Here is a 19,172-nt window from a genome sequence, read left to right as displayed (position 1 = left end):
TGTGTGTGTGGGTGTGTGTTGGAGCATGAAGCCGCAGTTGTGCTTGTGCATTTATGTGTGTTTGTACATGCATGTGTGGGAGTGAACGCGTGCGTGTTTATTTGAGCCGCTGGCTACAGTTGTGTGTGCATTTGTTTGTGTGTGTGTGTGTGTGTGTGTGTGGGCGGCCTCACTCGGGCACTCACACGAGATCACCGGCAGCTATGTGTGCCTGGTGTGTGAGCGTGGGCGTTGCTCCTCTCCAGTAACAAAGTAAGGAAGCCATCGCAGCTCTATCAAATGTCAGAGAATCTTAAGTGTGCCTTTTAAGCACAATAGGCGGTGGAAATGTCAACACTTGAAGGGTCTATTACACTTCAAGTCTTCGCCGTTGTGGTGGTGTTGTGTTTTTTTTTTTTCCTTTCTTTCCGCTTCCTTTATTGATGCTTTCACAGAAATTTGAAAGAAACAGGCGAGAATATCAACCCATTTATGTCAAAAATAGATTCAGCTCGGTGGCTGAGTGGTTAAGCCCACCACTCTGTAGAATAACTGTTGTCACACCACAGGGTTTCATCTTGTGTCTGTTGCCTGATGCAGCCATGTTTTCCCTCCTCTATGTGTATTTCATTGGCGTTTTCCCCTGTTTGGCCAAAATACGGCAGCTACAATATTAAGAACACATTTTTCCCTCTTCGAATTCAATATCATAGAGTTCATTACATGTAGAGATCCCGCCCCACACACACACACACACACACACACACACACACAGAGGTAGGTAGAGAGTTAACCCACCCCCACCCTGTTGTCATGGAGAACATATTTCGCCGCGTTTCTAATCTTCCCTCCATATAGAATAGTAATGCCTGCAAATCTACTGCGGTGTACGACTAATGAAAGAACCATTGTACTGGAGGTTGTGTGTCTGCGTGTGTGTGTGTGTGTGTGTGTGTGTGTGTGTGTGTGTGCGCACGCAAGATATCTGTATACATGTTTCTTTTGTATGTGCATGTGAGTTTATGTGTTTAGCGTGTTTGCGGGAGATAACGCGGAGCGCGGGAGCTCCCGTAGCTGGCGGGCCGCGAGCGGAGAATGGAGCCTTTTGTTGGGGCGCTCGCTTCTCATTACAGAGTCGGGGTGACCCCCCAGAACCCCGCGAGACGGGGCCGTCTGCGTGTCACTTCCTGTCTACGGCTGCCGAGCGATGCCATTGGCAGGCTATTGTTCCTGGGAGAGCGTGATAGGATCGGGGAATGTGTCCTAATGTTTGCAGATTGGCTTTGCCGGAGCAACAATTACACTTGGAGAACGCTCCCAACGGGGAAGTGGAGAGATAAGAGCCTGGGTGTGGAAGGGGGTGAAAAAGGCTCTGTGTGTGTGTGTGTGTGTGTGTGTGTGTGTGTGTGTGTGTGTTTGTGCGTGCGGTGATGATCTTTTATTGCTTTCATAGCCAACCCGCGTGGTCCCGCTTGCATTGAGAATCCACAATGGAGAACTTTTTCCAATTTCCTCCTAACTGAAGGCCTAAATTGCTTTCTTTGTTTTACTGTTCATTTGTTGCTCATCACATCTTCATATAGAGATAAACAAGGTAAATGAAGGAGCGTCTTCATGACTCAGTCTATCCTGCACGAGTGATGCTGTGGGTCTGACGTCTCCTGTCCCGTCTTTTCCTGTCAATTGTAGATGGGTGTGTGTTTAGTAAGACAGAAATGCATCAAAATATCAATATAGAATAAAGATCTTTCTCCATTTATGTGATTTTTTCCAGTATTTTCCTATTTTCTAAGCAATAACCGTTATCCCTCTCTCTTCCCCACCCTCCGCCCTTCTCCCTCTCTGCCTCTCCCTCTCTGTCTCTCTATCCCAGTGACAGGTACAGAGTGCGGGGGCGTCCTGGATGCCAGCGAGGCGGGTTACATCACGTCCCCCGGCTACCCTCTGGAGTACCCGCCTCACCAGAACTGTCACTGGATCATCACGGCGCCGGAGCCCTCGCAGCGCATCGTCCTCAACTTCAACCCCCACTTCGAGATCGAGAGGCTGGACTGCAAGTAAGTGGAGGGTGGGGGGGGGATGGAAGTTTGGAAAGAGGGAGGAGATGAACTCGATGGCGGAGTCTTTTACATCAGGGTTAAATTGTCTCGACCAATAAGACTCCAACCTCTTATTATTATGCTGGGTGAATGATGATTTGTGTTGACGTTTTCATTAGTATGCTGCAAGCACATTTGTATCTGAAATAAGTAATTTCCTGCCCCATCTTTTTTTTTTTTTTTTTTAGATTTTACTCCACATTATAATTCAGTGTCAGTGGTTTGGCTTGATCCCAAGTCGTTCTGCATTTCGGCCACAATAGGTCAATTGCAGGTTTCTGCCGAATACAGCCCATTAAGAAGACTGTGGTTCAGTTTTTCTTTTTTTTTTTTTTTTAAATCCATTATTTATTGAGGGAACGGTGAGCACATGTGCTCTTTTTCAGCGCCACCCTGCTTCACATTCATACCGTCACACACATTAACTCCTGGAACATTCCCAGTACGACCACAGTCTCCTGCTATCGGCCACTTAGAGGCTTCGCTGGAGCGGTTGTCGGGTTAAGTTCCTTGCTCAAGGGCGCCTCAGCAGCAAAACCTCAACGGTTCAGGGAGCGGAGAGTGTTACTCATTCACTTTCCACCTCCCCGGGTTTCTGCTCTGATGCATTACGGCGGCGAAGGCAGAGCGTCACAGTAAAAGCTGGATGGAAAGAATGATTCAAAAGGCAAAAGAATTAGTTTGTGAACTCCTTCCACTGGTGAAACGGATGACGTAGGACAGAGGAGGCATGGGTCAGAACGTATTTATAAGTAATTCTTTGTTTTTATTTTGCTTGGAACACCAGATGGTTGTGGTTATCTTTATACTGAAGGACAATACATTGAGTTTTACAATACAATCAGGAAGTTTGGACTGTTTGAGAGTCATTTTTGTGTTTGACAACTTATCTGACATTATCAGGACTGTCCTGCAGTAATCTCCTCCATCTGATAATCAAATGCTGAGAATTATTTGTAAATACTGTGTGACTGAAAGCAGACAGTGCGAGCGGATGAACAGATGGACAAAAGAAGAGGATGATGTAGTATGAGTTTCACAGGGAAAAAGGCAGAGAGAGAGTAAACAGAGAAGGGAAGAGGAGGAGAATGAGGCCCAGCTGTTCCTCTGGATAGAGACCGCGTTGGTCAGTTTCCTTTCTCAGAAACATGAATAATCCAAATCATATGGTCTGCTATTGTGTTTGACCTCAGAGGAAGAAGTCACTGTATCCTCAGGCCCGCTGTTAACCCATGCGTTTACACAGCAGAATTATGGGAAATGTTACACAGTTCGCCCCATTTTAAAGCTGTTTTTTTTTTTTATCTCTTTCCTGTTTAAAATGAACACCGACAAGATTTATCAATGTAGCCTCTGCAATTATGGCCGTTTATTTCTCCCCGCCTTGTTCCAACCCTCCCTTCCATCAGTAAATTGAAGATTTAATAACCCTCGGTGGCTGTTTTTTGCATTGTGCACCCACAAAGCTCTTTGTCTGGCGAGGAGAGAAAAAACTTTTGTAAGTACATCAATGGCCGCACTGGTGAAAGCGGGTTTCCTAATGATTGGCGGTTGCATTCACACGACTGTGTCACATTGTGTTTTTGCAGGTCGGCTGTGAGCTGGAAATGTTGTTTTGAAGTGCCGGCGGCGTATGTCAACGCTTCCCGACGCTTTTGTCCGAGGCGAAATGTTGCGTAATTATCTTGTGTCCCGGTATGTTCCTCAGTAATAATGCTGTAATAGCGGCGTCGGGGTGTCAGCGCCGTAGCGTGCTGGACTTCTCTGCTGGAGCGGCTGAGAGCGGAACGGCTCAGCTGTTGATAAGCAGTGTGTCAAGTTGTTTCTCAGCGCCCAAAGGCACGGAGGGCAGGAGGAGGAAGAGAAAGTCCAAATGCCTCCACTCCTGTCCTCTCCTGAGTTTTATTGGGATGGGGGTTATTTTTTAACTCTCGCCTGGAGGGACGGAGGCCTTGGCCTGCCCTCTCACACACACTCCCACTCAATCTGCCATCATCCTGTATGTATGAGTGTGTGTGTGTGTGTGAGAGAGAGAGCCAGTGAGCGTGGGCGGGAGCCAGCGTCTCCGCGTGAGTAACACCGTAAGCATGTAAGCGAGTGTGTTTTCGCTTTCTGCAAAATAAGCCTCGTTCCTCCCCTCCTCCCTCCCTGTCTCCTTCTTCCCTCCCTGTTTCCTTCTTCCCTCCCTCCCTCCTCCCGTCCTTCTCTCCCTCCCCCTCCATCCATCCTATCCAACCCCCCCCTCTGAGAGATAAGCCCGGTTTTACAGGCCCATTAGAAAAACGGGGGCTCACGCCAACACTTACTCATGCATCCCCTCTAACGCTAATGCTTTGGCCCGTCTGCGTTTTTGCGGAGGATGCGTCTCCCTTCGGGGGGGGCGGCGAAACGGCAACAGAAATAAGTGGAAAAAAAGCCAAAGTGCGGCTCGATACTCACCGCTCCCCCGTCCCTGCGTTATGCTTTTTACCCGGATTGATCCGAGCCCTGTAGCGCAGTTACGGGTAGCTTCCTTTTTTTTTGCCTGCGCGATTAGGCACGGCAGTGTGAGCGAGCAGAGAGGGGAGTTTTGCATGTTTTCACGCTCCTCCGCTGAGGTTAAGGCGAGGCAGCCGGAGGGGCAGCGGAGGTGGAGGGGCTTCAGCGTCTTGGTCAAGGGATGAGAAATCTGCGTGGAAAGCCGGGGATTACAGAGACGGCACCGGGGGGAAAGCGGAGTCGTGCGTTACCTGAGCTGCACGGCCTTGACTCGTGATCATGCAAACGCTCGGAGAGAAAATCAAGATGAAAAGACAGCCGTAGGGATCGTGAAATCAAGACGGACATGTGTTTTTCGCATAGACGCGTACACACACATGCACGCACAGACACTTAAGCACGCAACCTGTCAGTGTTAGAGTGCTCATTGGCCATCATGTCCCCCCTGGGCACTTTAGGCCCCTATAAACCCGGGGAAAAGTGCTTGGTCAGCCCAAGCAAGGGGCTGAACTCCGGCTAATATCCCCGGCCAGCTGGTGATTTTCCCTCGGCGGGTTCAAACAGTCAGTCTCGGACGATGTAACGCAGCCAAACCGCGGCTCTACTGCAGCAATCAAATCCGCAGCCTTGTGCAGGCTCCCCATGTCTGAGGTGGCACTTTAATTCAGGATTTCATTTCAGGGGGAGTCCGGCCGCGTGCCAAATAGCTCTTACCTCCAGGCTGCCAGCCGATTGATGTGAACTAAATGTAATAAAGGCTAGATGAAATATCAGGCCCATATCTCTAATGCAATCTGCCATCGCCAAGCCCCGGGATGCTACCTACTGATATACCAGGAGCAGAGGAAGAGAGGGAGGAGAGAGAGGAGAGAGATGGAGATGATTCTCCCTCCCTCCCTCTCTCTCCCTCTTTCTGTTTCTCTCCAGCTCTCTTTCCCTCCCTCTCCCTCCCATTCTTGATCCATCTCTTTCCTCCCTTTGTTCTTTCATTCTCCCTCTTCTGTAGCCCGAGGAGGAAGTGTTTTATTTTTACACACTGGAATTAAACATCGGAGCAGACAGAATCACACACACACACACACATGCGCACGTACACAGACACACACACACACACACACACGCCATAAAACAGAAGTAGTCATTCAGGAAGATCCATTCCTGCCACCTTTGTGGTTTTTATTTCCTCGCTTTTATTTGGTTATTTGTTATTGAATGCAGCCTGGGGTGGAAAGAGTTGCTGATATGAGAGAGGTTTTATAACTTTAGGATGACACACACACACACACACACACACACACACACACACACACATACACACACACACAAAGCCATGAATCCCTTTGGCCTGTGACATGCTTGGTCACAGAGAGGTGTCACTGATGCATAGCAACAACTCTCTTGTGTGTGCGTGCGTGTGTGTGTGCGTACATGTGTGTGTGTAAGCATGATATCACCCTCTTACTAATACCCATGGGGGGATCAGGGAGGTGTGGGATCAATGTTCGTATTCCGCTTGTAATGGGTAATCAATGGATGATCAACAATGGCCGGAGGGAGAGAGGGAGATGAAGAGGAGGAGGAGGAGGAGGGCAGGTCATGACTAAAGGGAGTTGTTCAAGTTCCCAGCTGTCAATATCTGGCTCTTGGCCAGCTAGTGGCCCATTTCGGACAAGATCACGGTCATGACTATTACAGTTGTCAGCGCTGTAATGATGATATAATAAGTAACAGGTACTGTGATCACCTAATAACTAACATTATCAACCCGTTCAATTGCTTTCCCGCGATCGATTGCTCTCGCCTGCCGCAGTTTATGCGTCAGTCGCATCAATTGATCAAACCTGTGCCCGTTAGCATACATATTCCTGGGTGGCACGGCGGTTAGTACTGTCGCCTCACAGCAAGAAGGACCCGGGTTCGAGTGCCAGTCTAAAGACATGCAAGTCAGCTGGGTTGGAGACTGTAAAATGTCCATAGGTATGAATGTGGGATAGGCTCCAGCATGCATTCAGCTTGATAGCGATGATGTTCTTATCATTTGTTTGGTATTTTCATTTTTCAGCGAGGAAAGAAGTAGGAATAAAACATTTTCCTTTCAGAATGAAGGGTGTTTTCTCACTTCAATTGAAATTTGCTTCCAAGCTGCATCCTTTACAGCTTGGTCCTGATACCTATCAGCAGTGGAATCATATAGGCGGAGATTACTCGAAGCTTTCCTCCATGTTTGTTTGAGTTCTGCGACTCCTATCAGAGTGAACGCAGCGGTGCGGCTGTTCAAAACAGGTAAAGAATATGAACGACTGAATTGAAGCATGCTGAGGAAAGGCTGTATTACAAATATATTCCCATGGATGAAGAGATAGAGGTCGATTAGAATGCATCCAACCGGGGCAGCGGGGTCAAGGCTTCAGCCCAGACGGCAGTTAGTCTGACGTTTCAGATCGATGCTGCACTAGAAAGGCCCGGGGCCGAGTCCAGACTGCCTGTGGTCAGCGGTTTGGCCCGAGTCATCTGTAAGTATGAATCTGTGATGGACGACAGAAAAGGAGGAGAGGAACGGATGAGGCAGAGGAGTGCTATTTGTTTTGGGGCCAGATTGAAGATGGCAGGCCCGGTGGATCTGCAGGGATTTTGCTCCCAGCGTCTAGTTAATATTTCAGAGGCACTTATGGTTTATTAGAGTCCCCTTCGGGGGGTGGAGAAGTGGGTGGTAGTGTGTGTGTGTGTGTGTGTGTGTGTGTGAGTGTGTGTGTAGGTATCTGTGTGTGCGTATTTGTTGTGCTCTACACCCCTCAGCCGTACTGAATTTCTGCCTCTGTATATCAGCGAGAGAGAGAGAGAAGAGAAGAAAGAAGAGACAGACGGTCCTTCATTGTTTACCGGATTGGGATCCTGTGGGTTTCGGCGCTCCGAGAGTGGAAAACAGGGAAAAAAACACAATGGAGTAGAGAGGAAAATCACTTCAATTGGAAGCCTCAAGTGCCTGAATATAGCCAAGTTTGGTTTGCTGATATTCGCTAACAGCTGTTTGTCTTTTATCAACATAAACAAAACGACTCAGGCGACCGTGACTCACCCACAGCAAATTATGTGTTAATCTTCAGTCTAATTGTTGATGTTCTCGGTGAATGCTTTAGGTATATTTAGGCATTTAGCTGAAACTAAACGAAACACAATATCCCAAGTCAGTTCTCGTATCGCCAGTTAGTTAAATGAAAACTGGGATGCTGATTTCCTCTCAAAAGGCCCGAAAACAAAAGCGGGATTTCTCTTAAGTTAGATGAACGTTATTGATCCCGGAAAGGAAACGGGGCAAACAGAACTTGTTAGAGGTAGTTTTGCTGAAACCAATAAATACATACATACATACATACAGTACATACCATGTTGCTATGCTTCCCTGTCTGTGACGAGACGCGGATGCCTGCAGGGAGCGTCCCCGGTCCCCGAAAAACAGCGGAGGTGTGAAAGGCAATTAGTCGGGTTGGCGGAGGGGCGGAGTGATATACGAGCGCAGAGGAAGAGAGGACATGTCTGGACTGGTGCAGAATTACTGGCCCTGAAGGGTTTTTAGTTCCCTTAACCCCTCTCTCCCTCCGCTCTGGCTTATTCTCTATGGGGGGGGGGGGGGGGGGGGGGGATGGTGTGAGGGGGTGGAGACCGGTGCCCCGTAATGGCTCCCAAAACACAGGACCGGTCATGCAGACCTAGACAGACTGCCAGACAGATAGTTAGAGGAAAAGGAGGAGGGGTGAAGGGGTGTCAGACATAGGCGGAGTTGGAGTCAAAACAACTCCTAATGGAATCTGGATCTAGATTGGGGAGGGGGGGGGGGGGGTATGTGTGTGTGTGTGTGTGAGCGGTATGCGACACTAATGTGTGCATATGCGTGCGTACGGTTCGTGTGTGTGTGCGTAAATGATGTTCGCGTGTGTGCGTATGTCTTGGAATGTGCTCAAGTGTGTGTTTGAGGAAGAGACAGTGGGCTCTCACACGTCTGGCCCTCATGCATGTATTCATCAGTGCCTGGGGAGAGGCTGAGCGAACAGGTCAATAATCACATCTGAGGAACACTCACTCACTGACGCTAATCCACGCCAGGAGAGAGGGAGCGAGAGAGAGAGACAGAAAGAGAGAGAAAGAGAGAGAGAGAGAGAGAGAAGGAGAGAGACCCACTCCAAAATCAATTAAAACCTAATTAGGCTCTCAGCTCTTTCGCGGCCCTTTTATCCTTGGTGTTGGCGATACGGCGCTGAGTGTGTACGTGCACTTACTACTGTGTGTGTGTGTGTGTGTATGTGTGTGTGTGTGTGTGTTTGTTGGCGCATGTTTGCGTGTGTGTGTTTTCCCTAAGCATGTGTCAGTTACAGCCCTAAGCAGGCGTACTTAGGGATAGCCGTGGCTCTTACAGGCTCACCGTGGGAGCTTGCTGCTAAAGCCTTTACGATCGCCTCTGTAATGCAGGATTACAACCAAGACATGTAGTATAGGGGAATCGGACCGCGCCGTCTTTACTCGCCAAGACGGGCGCCCTTCAGGCCCGTATTTGTGCAGGCGTTTTGTTTCAGTCCCAACCATCACATATTAGACTCCTGGGATTGTATGTATGTACTGGGGGACTCTGAAAGTTGTCTCTTCACCAAGACAAATTCCTGTACGTTTATTGCATTTTGAGCACATGCACAAGGTGAAAAACGCTACATAAGTATATTTTTTCAGTCCAAATACAGACATTTCCCATCAAACATTTTGATATTGAATAGATTTTGATATGACAGCCAGCACCGATGTTGAAAACCCATGTAAATATAGCGCCAAAATGAAAGTCGTAGTTGTTCATATAGCTGCTACTTGCATCGTTTTCTGAAATAAGTGCTTAAATATCTTTCTGATATCACTTCAAAACAGTTTCTAAAGCTGTTATGAATATGAATTCCCTCAAATGCTTGCTGGTTGGTGATAATGCTATGGTGATAACATTACAGGCTTATTTCCAGTCTTTTCGCACTTTGATCCTAACCTGTACCTGTACTGCTCTGACCCAGATTAATGTGGTTGGGATTATCCTCCCATCAGCAGCCTCAGGTTGGATATTCTGTGCAGGATCAGGCTAATACACTGCAGGAATGAGATAGCCAAAAAGGAGCTTAGCGAATCGACTTAATCCGTGTTTTATTCCGAGCTGGCAGAACAATGGCAGTCTTAGTGCGAAGATGCCACAGAGAAACACAGCCAAGTGCTGATTGGTACCTTCATTCAGTTCATTTCAGTTTGGTGAAGTAGTGAAGTCCATGATGTGTTTGTGTGTTTCATATTGAGGCTCCAAACCCAGATACGTCTGTATGTGTTTTAAAGCCTCGTTTTCGTCACTGTAATTAGTGAGAGAACAGCGGCCCTGTTGTTTTTTGATGGCTTTGTCACATGAACTAATTGAGACGGGTGTGTTTGTGTGTGTGTGTGTGTGTGTTGGGAGGGTGCCCTCAACGTAACTGTCGAGCTGCAAGGTTCCTGCGGCGATGCAGTTAGTTACGCAGGGAATCACAACATGGGGGGTGAGGAGGCACTTGTTAGTAGAGCCAGCAGTGGAGAGAGAGAGAGAGAGAGAGAGAGAGAGAGAGAGAGAGAGAGAGAAATAAATCACATGAAGACCAAAATTACAAGGAAATCATTCACAGTTGGGGCAACTTGGAAATACTACAGCACGCATGTTTGGTGGGCAACACCCACACACACACAAACAAACACCCACACTCACATAAACAGGTGGAAAACGCAAAGATTATACGCAGTAAGATTACTTGTTAAGAAAATTACTCAAGTAAAAGTAACTCAGTAAAACAATACTTACGCACTTAGATACTTGCAAACAAAAATTATAAAGATTTTGCACACCTTCCAATACTGTCACACCCCAAAATTATTACCTGAAAGCCTGGTGGTTTATTACCATCTCCAAAGCTTCAGCTGGTCCCTTTTTAATCATACCAACAAAGCTATGGTATCAATTATTGAAGGTGAAGTCTGGAATGACTGTGTTTTACTGCAAATGGCAGGTTTCATTGTACTCAGTGCTCTGAGGTCTAAAAAATATTATCAAGTAACTGTAGAAATAAAGATTTTCATAACTGCTCACACAATATACCCAGCTACAGCATCGAGCGTGGATTGAATTAGTTGTTTTCCACCTCTGCAGCAGAACTGGGTGAAATCATTTTTGCTGATTATTCTTAGCATCTGTGTTTACCTGCTTGGAGTTCCAGATGGGTGGGGTTTGCCACAAAGGACAACCCAAAGTATGTGAAAGTCAACTTAGCATACTGATACTGATGCCAAGGCTCTTCCACTTGCAGATAAAACAATCATTTACTGAGAAAGATACCAGCTGTACAGGCTGTGGCTCACACTGGCCCTCACCAGTGTGATAATTCACACTTGTGCATCTCTATATAGCCATATGCACTCAACTTGGCCGCGATATCACACTGAATACAAAATATAAAATATCTTTGAAGTGGTGATCAGTCATATTCTTAGGTACAAGCAAAAATACATAGCACCCTGTCACCGTGAATCAACCTCATTTTGCCTTGAATGATGGATCATGACAAATTTGACACAAACATACATGCGCTGACTCATAAAGAAATCAATTGTCCATTATGTATGGGAAAATATATCTACTAATAGGCCTATCTATGCCTATCAATCACTAAGACGAGTGAATTTAGGAGACTTCTCTGTGACTCACAACCGATCTTACACAATCGGATTTGTCCTGATGCGGTAAACCCCACCCATCTGGTGCTCCAACAAGGGTAAAACAAACACTCTTTGACCCAGGTCTTGTAAAGACGCACCGCCTCAGTCGGCTGAGTGTGTGTGCTCTCTGTCAGTGACTCCGTGCTGCGGTGTGTGTACAGCAATGTGAGGGGAATGACACGCATGGCTATGAGAGCAGGCTAAATCTGGATCAGCCAGGTGGGCTTTGTCTCCGTCTCTCTCTGTCTCACACACACACGCACACACACACACACACACACACACACACACATTGACCTGACAGTTAAGAATTTGCTTTCATCATTCCGGGTCAGTTGGTTTGTCAAAGGTCGTACGACCTGAGAGTTCAAGTATGTTGAAGCTAAAGAGGAAGTTTTTCTCTGATTTATTTACCCTCGTTTTTTTTTCTCTCTATCCTTCTCTCTCTCTCTCTGTGTCCTGCTTCTAATGTCCTCACAGTTTTTCTACTCAAGCTGTCCCCTCCTTATTTTTTCATGAGCCTCTCGGTCTATTTTTAAGTGGCTTATTAATAAATCCATCCAGCTGTCTATTTGCATGCATCTTCTCCCCGAGATTGTCTCCACATGCTGATTACCAAAAACTCTGCTCTCCCTCCCTCTTACTCCTCTCCTGTGATCTAAGACTCGGTGGCTTGTGGATTGCTCACCCCAAGCTGATGTCAAGAGCATGTGGGTTTGTTGTCCTGCAGAAAACTGGGTCGAATTTGTAAGAGTTTGATTTATTGAATGCGGCAGAGGGGAAATAGCACAAGCAAGGTGGAAACACTTTGACTTGACTAAAAGCCAAGTCTGTGGCAGATAAATTTATTTGTGACTGTTCCTAAACGCTGCGTTGTGTTCCTAAATGCTTTGCTTGGACACTGTGTATCATGACTCTGAACCCTGATGGTAAATAGGTCCACACCTGTCTATTTTTTATTAGCTTAGCCCATTGCATAACCCCATAACTATCTATCTATGTTTATCTCTCCTGCGCCGCCTCTCTCTCTTTGTACCTCCTCACCTCTCTCAGTCCCTGCCTACTGTATTCAGCTCAGTGTAAATCAAATGTAATAGGAAATAACTCTTTATTATTTCTCCTCTCTGTGTCTCAGGTATGACTTCATTGAGATCCGCGACGGGACCTCGGAGTCTGCGGACGTCCTGGGTCGGCACTGCAGCAACATCGCCCCGGCGCCGATCATCTCGTCCGGCTCCTCCCTCCAGATCCGGTTCGTCTCCGACTACGCCCACCAGGGGGCGGGCTTCTCGCTGCGCTACGAGATCTTCAAAACAGGTGAGGGAGAGGATCTGAGGCGCGATTGGCAGCATGGGACGTGGAAGCTGCGGGTGATTGGTGGATCAGCGTTTGGGTCATTTCATCATGATGCTGATTGGCTATGTAGGACATGGAAACTTGATAGGATTGGATCATGTGATGTAATGTGATCTATACTCCACCATAATTGATTGAACTTTTGGAAAATAGCTGTTGACACTTGAAACTGCCTTGGAAACAGGTGGAATTGACTCGTCCCATTTGCACATTTTTTTCAATAGTTTGAAGGAAAGACTTTAAGACTAAATATGAGACTCAGCGATTGATAAGATGGACATTTTTTCCAGTGATATTGCGGATATGGATGCATTTACACTTTAAATTTTAGGCATTTAGCAGATGCTGTTTTCCAGAGCAACTGGAGTGAATAGTGTATAGAGTGTATAAAGCGTTCATGATGCAGACCGTGTTCTACTTCTTAATATGTGCACTTCAAAGGTTACCTATATTGATTTACCATTCTCAGCTTCTTACACTACTGGTCCCACACTGCTACGCATATTTTTTTTATTTTGCTTCAGTTTCACATGTTGCTGATTTGGGATCTGGAATACAAAGGATAGTAGATGATGAAGATTTGGTTCATGTTGTTGATTTGTGGGGTTTGGATGCTGCAGGCATTTCGTGGCTGCAGATTTTGGCCAAATCAACAGATACAACATGAGGTGGTCGTGTTATTTGAGGAGAACTTTAGATACCACATGTTAAATAGCTCACAAAAACTACTACACTATACAGTTATTGACTGTTGTTTTCGCCTCATTGTATCCGGTATGTATCCAGTTAACACTGTTGGCCAGGGTCTGTTGCTCATTGCACATAATTGACCTCACTGGCCAAAAATGTCTGTCATTTATTTTGTGTTCTAAGACTCCCATGGGAAACATGAGCTCAGATAACTTTTCTATACTCTGAACCAAATGTAAGCTTTGTTGAACATTAACGCTTGAGTTAACGTTTTTCTCTACGTTTGTGCCATTTCGTAGCCCCCGGCTAATGGCCCGTGACTTGTGATCTTTCACCCCTGCTTTACTGCTCATACACTCCCCAACACTCTCACAGCAATTAACATCGGCAGAGGCGGCCGGGCAAGTAAACAAAAGTTCAGCTGGAGAGAGAGAGAGAGAGAGAGGGAGAGAGGGAAAAAAAGAAGCTTTTTAACTACTTTCATGCCCCCCGAAAGCATCTGAGGAATGCTTGCTTAATTGGAGCAGGATCCACTTCCTCTCGGGAGATTGGAGGGTGTGTGTGTGTGTGTGTGTGTGTGTGTGTGTGGGGGGGGGGGGGGGGGGGGGGGGGGGGGATGATGGAGAGAGCTCCCCGGCGGTTTGGAGCTGGCGAGGGAGGGACTTAACGTTAAAGGTTTATGGGCAGAGGCGGAGGAGAGGAGATTGATGGGGATGAGTGCGTGCCGAAATGGAATTTTCTGGAGGTCGCCAGAGTGCGCGAGGTGAAGTGCACTTTGCAGGTGAGCTTGTAGTAGGAAGTCTATTTGTTTTGGTGGTGGTGGTGGTGGGTGGGGGGGGTGGGGTTAGTGAAATGGTCAGGTGGCCTTGAGGCTCCGGAGGGATTTATGTTTTGGTGCGTTACCAGCTGAAGGTCTATGCGTGGGTATATTTTGATATTCTCATGTTTTGGGTAGCTCTTCAGCAGATCACCACACACTCACACTCACATTCACAGGGTCACGAAATGTATCTAACACTCCAGTTTTCATGGTTTGAATGGAAAACACGACAATCAAAGCATTTTTTCCACTGAGAGCTATGGTAGCAAGGTGAAAGTCGGGGTTTATGGAGCACAAAAAATACGCATTCCTGTTTAAGTATGCGTTGAGTTAGCAGCACCTCCTACGTTCCAAAAACGTCTCCTCTGGTTTCGTGTCGAATGAATGTGACCCAGATTTGACGTTTAGCTCCGTTACCAAGGCCACCAGCTCAAACCTTGACAATGTAATACTGTAGATTGCATCTATCTCGCATAAACACACACACACACACGCACGCACACACAGATGGATGGATGGATGGGAGGCTGGTGGATGGGGGATGCGGTTGCCATGGCTTTAACAAGATCCTGGTATACATTCAGGGGGTACAAGAGATGGTGTCAGTGTGTGAGTGCATGTAGGTGTCTGCTTGCTGCATGTGTGGGTGGTTCCAGTGAGCTTGTTGTATGAGATTCTGTCTGTCTTTATGTATGTGGAGGCGGACTGATGGATGCACGTGTGTGTGTGTGTGTGTGAGAGAGAGACAGACAGACAGACAGACAGACAGACACAGAGGGAGAATGATTGGGGTGAAGGGAGAGAAAATGACAAAGGAGGAATGAGTCAGAGAGTGCAAATGTATTCAGGCTGCGTGATTGAGGCCATGTGTTAATTATGGCGTTTCCTGCGCCTGCTTGCTCTCTCATCATAGCTGTTTGTCTTAGCGTGGCGGACCCGGGTTTCCACTAAACACAGCTCAGGACTTCTGAGCTGAACCCAGAGGTACCAGCTGAGTTTGTTTACAAGCAAGAGCGGAAGTAACAGATTACATTTACTCTTGTTACTGTAGCTGAGTAGCTTGAACTTGTAATTTTTGAGTAGGTTTGTAAGTCACTCATTTTACTTATACTTAAGCATGTTTTGGCTTAAATGTACTTTGCTACATTAATACATATTCATTACAGTGGACAGATTTTGTTGGCTCTGCTTAAGCACTGCATCAGAAACTGGTGTAATCATAAACTACATCTGCATCTGCATCAAACCTGCACAGCCATGTGGAGGTGATTTTAAGTTGACTATTTTTTAACATTAAATGCTCAAATATATCCATGATAGTAGCTTATTTAACATTAACCAAAACCATTCATCCAGAAACGTTATTGGTTTGCGGTTGGATAGCTAGTAGCAACAGCAAGGGGGAAGGGCTTTAGAATAATTTAAAAATCTTGTTTTTGTTTTAAATTAGATACTTTTTTCTTTTACTATTACTTTTTACTTTAATATTTTTATACCAGTAATTTAACTTCTACTTACTGTAAGTCAAATGTCCAAAGTAACAATACTTCTACTAGGATGAGTAGGATATTATGATACTATTTCCAGCCCTGTTGACAGGAATGTGTTTTGTGCCTGTTTGTGTCTGTCTGTGATTCAATGCCTGTGTGTCTATATCAAGTGTGGAGATCTGTGTGTTGTGTAATGCGTACAGTGCTCTGTGTTGTACAGTGTGTGTGTTTGTGTGTGTGCGACCGTGCAAACCTCTGCGTGTGTGTATGTGTGTGTTTATGGGTGCGTATGTGTTTTTAAAGGGTGCGTCCTCGTAGAGATAGAAATCTTGGGTCAACACACACAGCTGGGAGATGTCCAGCCTCCCTCCCGTCTTAAACAGACAGTACGGCTTAAGGCACACACTGACCCGGCTACGCTGTCTAGAGATCAGACTGTGTGTGTGTGTGAGAGAGAGAGAGAGAGAGAGAGAGAGAGAGAGACGCCTATCGTAGCCTTTTTTCCGTACTATGCACTAATGATATTCAGGCTTGTTTTTGTTTTGTTCATTCAACCCTATTACATAAGCGGTGACTGTAACTACTCTAGGGGGTTTAGGATTGAGCTAGTCTGTGCGTGCGTGTGTGTGTGTGTGTGTGTGTGTGTGTGTATAACGGGGTCCAGGGCAGCGAGAGCTAATTATTTCCAGCAACGAGAGAGTCGACCCTTGACTCTACGCTTCATCCTGATCCCCCCCCCACCCCCCCAACCCATACACCTCCTCAGGGGAGCGAGGGTGAGCGTTTGCCCCAAAACAACAACCCCCCACCCCCCTCTCCCACCTATCACCCCCCATCCACACACACACATGCACACAAATATACTCCTAATCCTACTGTACAGTGAAAGTGCACGCCCCCCGCCCCCCTATTGTTGTGGCCTACTTTGCTCCTACTCATGCGCGTTTAACCCTTTATTCAGCCCCGCCCCACCGCCGCACACACATTCACTTCCACCCAGTCACGTGCCAACGATGGCTGTTACCACGGCTACAGAGGGAAGACTTGCCGGCGACTTGCCCCGGCCCACCCCCCCCAACCGGTTTTACCCCCAAAGCCCACCACTAGCACCATGGAGACGGATGTAAGGCTGTAGCCAATCCCGAGACGAGCGCCCCGGGGTGGTGGGTGCCCTGCGTGACCGCTGGTGACCGCTGGCGTGGCATCTGCGGGGTCGCGGCTGGAGCGCAGCCCGGAGCGGACCCCCAGCCAAGCGCCAGTCACAACATTGGCCCCGCGTGTTCTCCTGACACGGCCGTGTCGATTGGTCGCCGACCCCCCGTGTCACTCGTGTCTGTCACCATGGCTGGCTGCCATTCTGTGTTTTTCCTCGAGTCATCCCACCGCTGAAATTATACTCATGTAATTAACCGGCAAAGGTAAATTAAATTCAGGAGTGAATAACCTGAATGAGTGCGGAGAGATAGAGTAATGATGGAGAAAATATGTCCCGGAATAAAATAATAAGGGATGATGAGCAACTGCACAGCTGAGATTCAGGAAATCTGGAGCTGCACACTTTGATCACAAACAGTAGGAATCTTGGCGTGTGGCTGCTTTTAGTACCAGCGGTATAAAAAAACTTGATGATAGCGTTCCATTCCACAACACATAACAGAGGCATCACCATTATAAGTGACTTACAAGGAGCATTCCGCACTATATAAAGCTCCGCTGCCTCAGACTGATGTGGAAGGTCTCTCTGGGTCTATAAATGTGTCGAGCCGTGGCACGCCGAGAATGTTGTTTTTCTTTTCTTGGGTCGTCTTGTTTGTTCGCGATGTTGTTGCTCTTGGTTTTCCACCCTAACCCCCTTCCCGCCACACACACTCCAGCACGCATACATACATGCATGCGTACACACACTCCTCCTCAGATGCATACCCTCGGGAGAGCTTTTTCAATGAAATCATGCACCGAGCTCAAGCGGGGTTACGTTACATGAGAGACACTCACTGTGTGTGTGTGTGTGTAGTAGATGTATGTCAGACAGAGATAGGCAGGTAGACAGAGGAGTGCGAAGCGTTTTGATGTGCAGCAGACACACACACACACATAATCGTAGAGGTGAGCCCTCAGCAGGAGTTGCGTGCCGAGGACAGGAAGAGCGAGGCGAGGCGAGAGAGAGAGAGTAAAAAAGAATGAATGAACACAGACTCGGCGCGTCGCAGCCGAGAAGAGAGGGAGCGAGGGAGGGGATGGAGGAAAGGAAGGAGGGAAGGAGGAGGAGAGACGGAGGGGGAGGAAGGGGGGGGGGGTGTGCCCTGACACAACATGTGGAGCTGCTACTACATCAGGCACTCATGCGCAAGAGTCGAGTGGTTTCTACCCAGCAACTCGCCCTCTCACCCCCCCGCTTCACACACACACACACACACACACACACGCTCGCACACACCATGACCGCCCCCTCTTTGCCAGCAGACAGCTCTTGCCAAATGGCAGCTCATGGCGCGATGCAAGCACCAACCGAGGGCCTGTGTAAGTGTGTGTGTGTGTGTGTGGTGGAAGAGGAGGGAGGGAGTAAGAGGGACTTGTTTTTGGCATGTTCATATACTGTGAACTAATGAGCGCTAACGAAAAGAGAAGGTACTCATGCATACGCAAACACACAAAGAAGCGCACGCGCTCACACGCAAATATATGAATATGTGCATGCATGCAGTGTTGGCACGTGGCAGTGTGAGTGTGTGAAGCGACTGGTTCCTTGCACACCCACTGTACAACACACACACACTCACACACACACACACCGACACAGAGTGGTGTGTTTGGAGGCGGCGGAGTCAAGCTGTGCTCAGATTGAAGTTTTCGTCAGTAGGGTTCCAGGCTGCTGCACTGTGACCCAGTAAGAAACAAGGCCAGTGTGTTACTGGGTCTCACACACACTGAGAGGCTGTCACACACACACACACACACACACCTTCAGACACAGAGAGACACGCACACACACACCCGAGAGACATACGGAAAGACAAACACACTGACACGCATATAAGGAAATACACACTGAGGCACATACTGAGGTACACAGACACACAAAGACACACACACACACTCATGCAAACACACACACACACACGCAGACATATGGCTCATGCATAGTACATAGATTCACAGTTGTTTCAGCGTAAGCACAAAAGAGTCGCAGCCTTTTTGCACAGGCATGCTACTGCTTTAATTGACTGATGGCATGATATTTACTATGTTTTATGCTGTTCAGTCATACACACACACACACACACACACACACACACAGAGGTGAGGTGAGTAGCTGAGGGGGTAGGGAGATAGTACCAGTCGCTTGCTGTAAATTACGGTCATACTTCAATGTGCCTTCTCCTGTGTGTGTGTGTGTGTGTGTGTGTGTGTGTGTGTGTGTGTGTGCGTAGGCAGCCATGCTCCTAGCATGAGGACTGATGATCCGCGAGTGTATTGGTGTCAGTGTGTGTGGGAGTCGAC

General features: G+C 47.4%; 1 protein-coding gene across 1 annotated transcript in view; it reads left to right on the top strand.

The window, feature by feature from the left end:
• The window catches only part of nrp2a (neuropilin 2a), a 72,636-nt gene that overhangs the window by 8,658 nt on the left and 44,806 nt on the right, over positions 1–19,172 (top strand). The window contains 2 exon segments of the mRNA XM_078291103.1: positions 1,853–2,036; positions 12,451–12,632. Of these exon segments, the coding sequence (XP_078147229.1) occupies positions 1,853–2,036; positions 12,451–12,632 (366 nt within the window).

Source organism: Centroberyx gerrardi, chromosome 21 (assembly GCF_048128805.1).
Source record: "Centroberyx gerrardi isolate f3 chromosome 21, fCenGer3.hap1.cur.20231027, whole genome shotgun sequence".
NCBI lineage: Eukaryota > Metazoa > Chordata > Actinopteri > Beryciformes > Berycidae > Centroberyx > Centroberyx gerrardi.
This window is presented reverse-complemented; position numbering and strand designations above follow the sequence as displayed.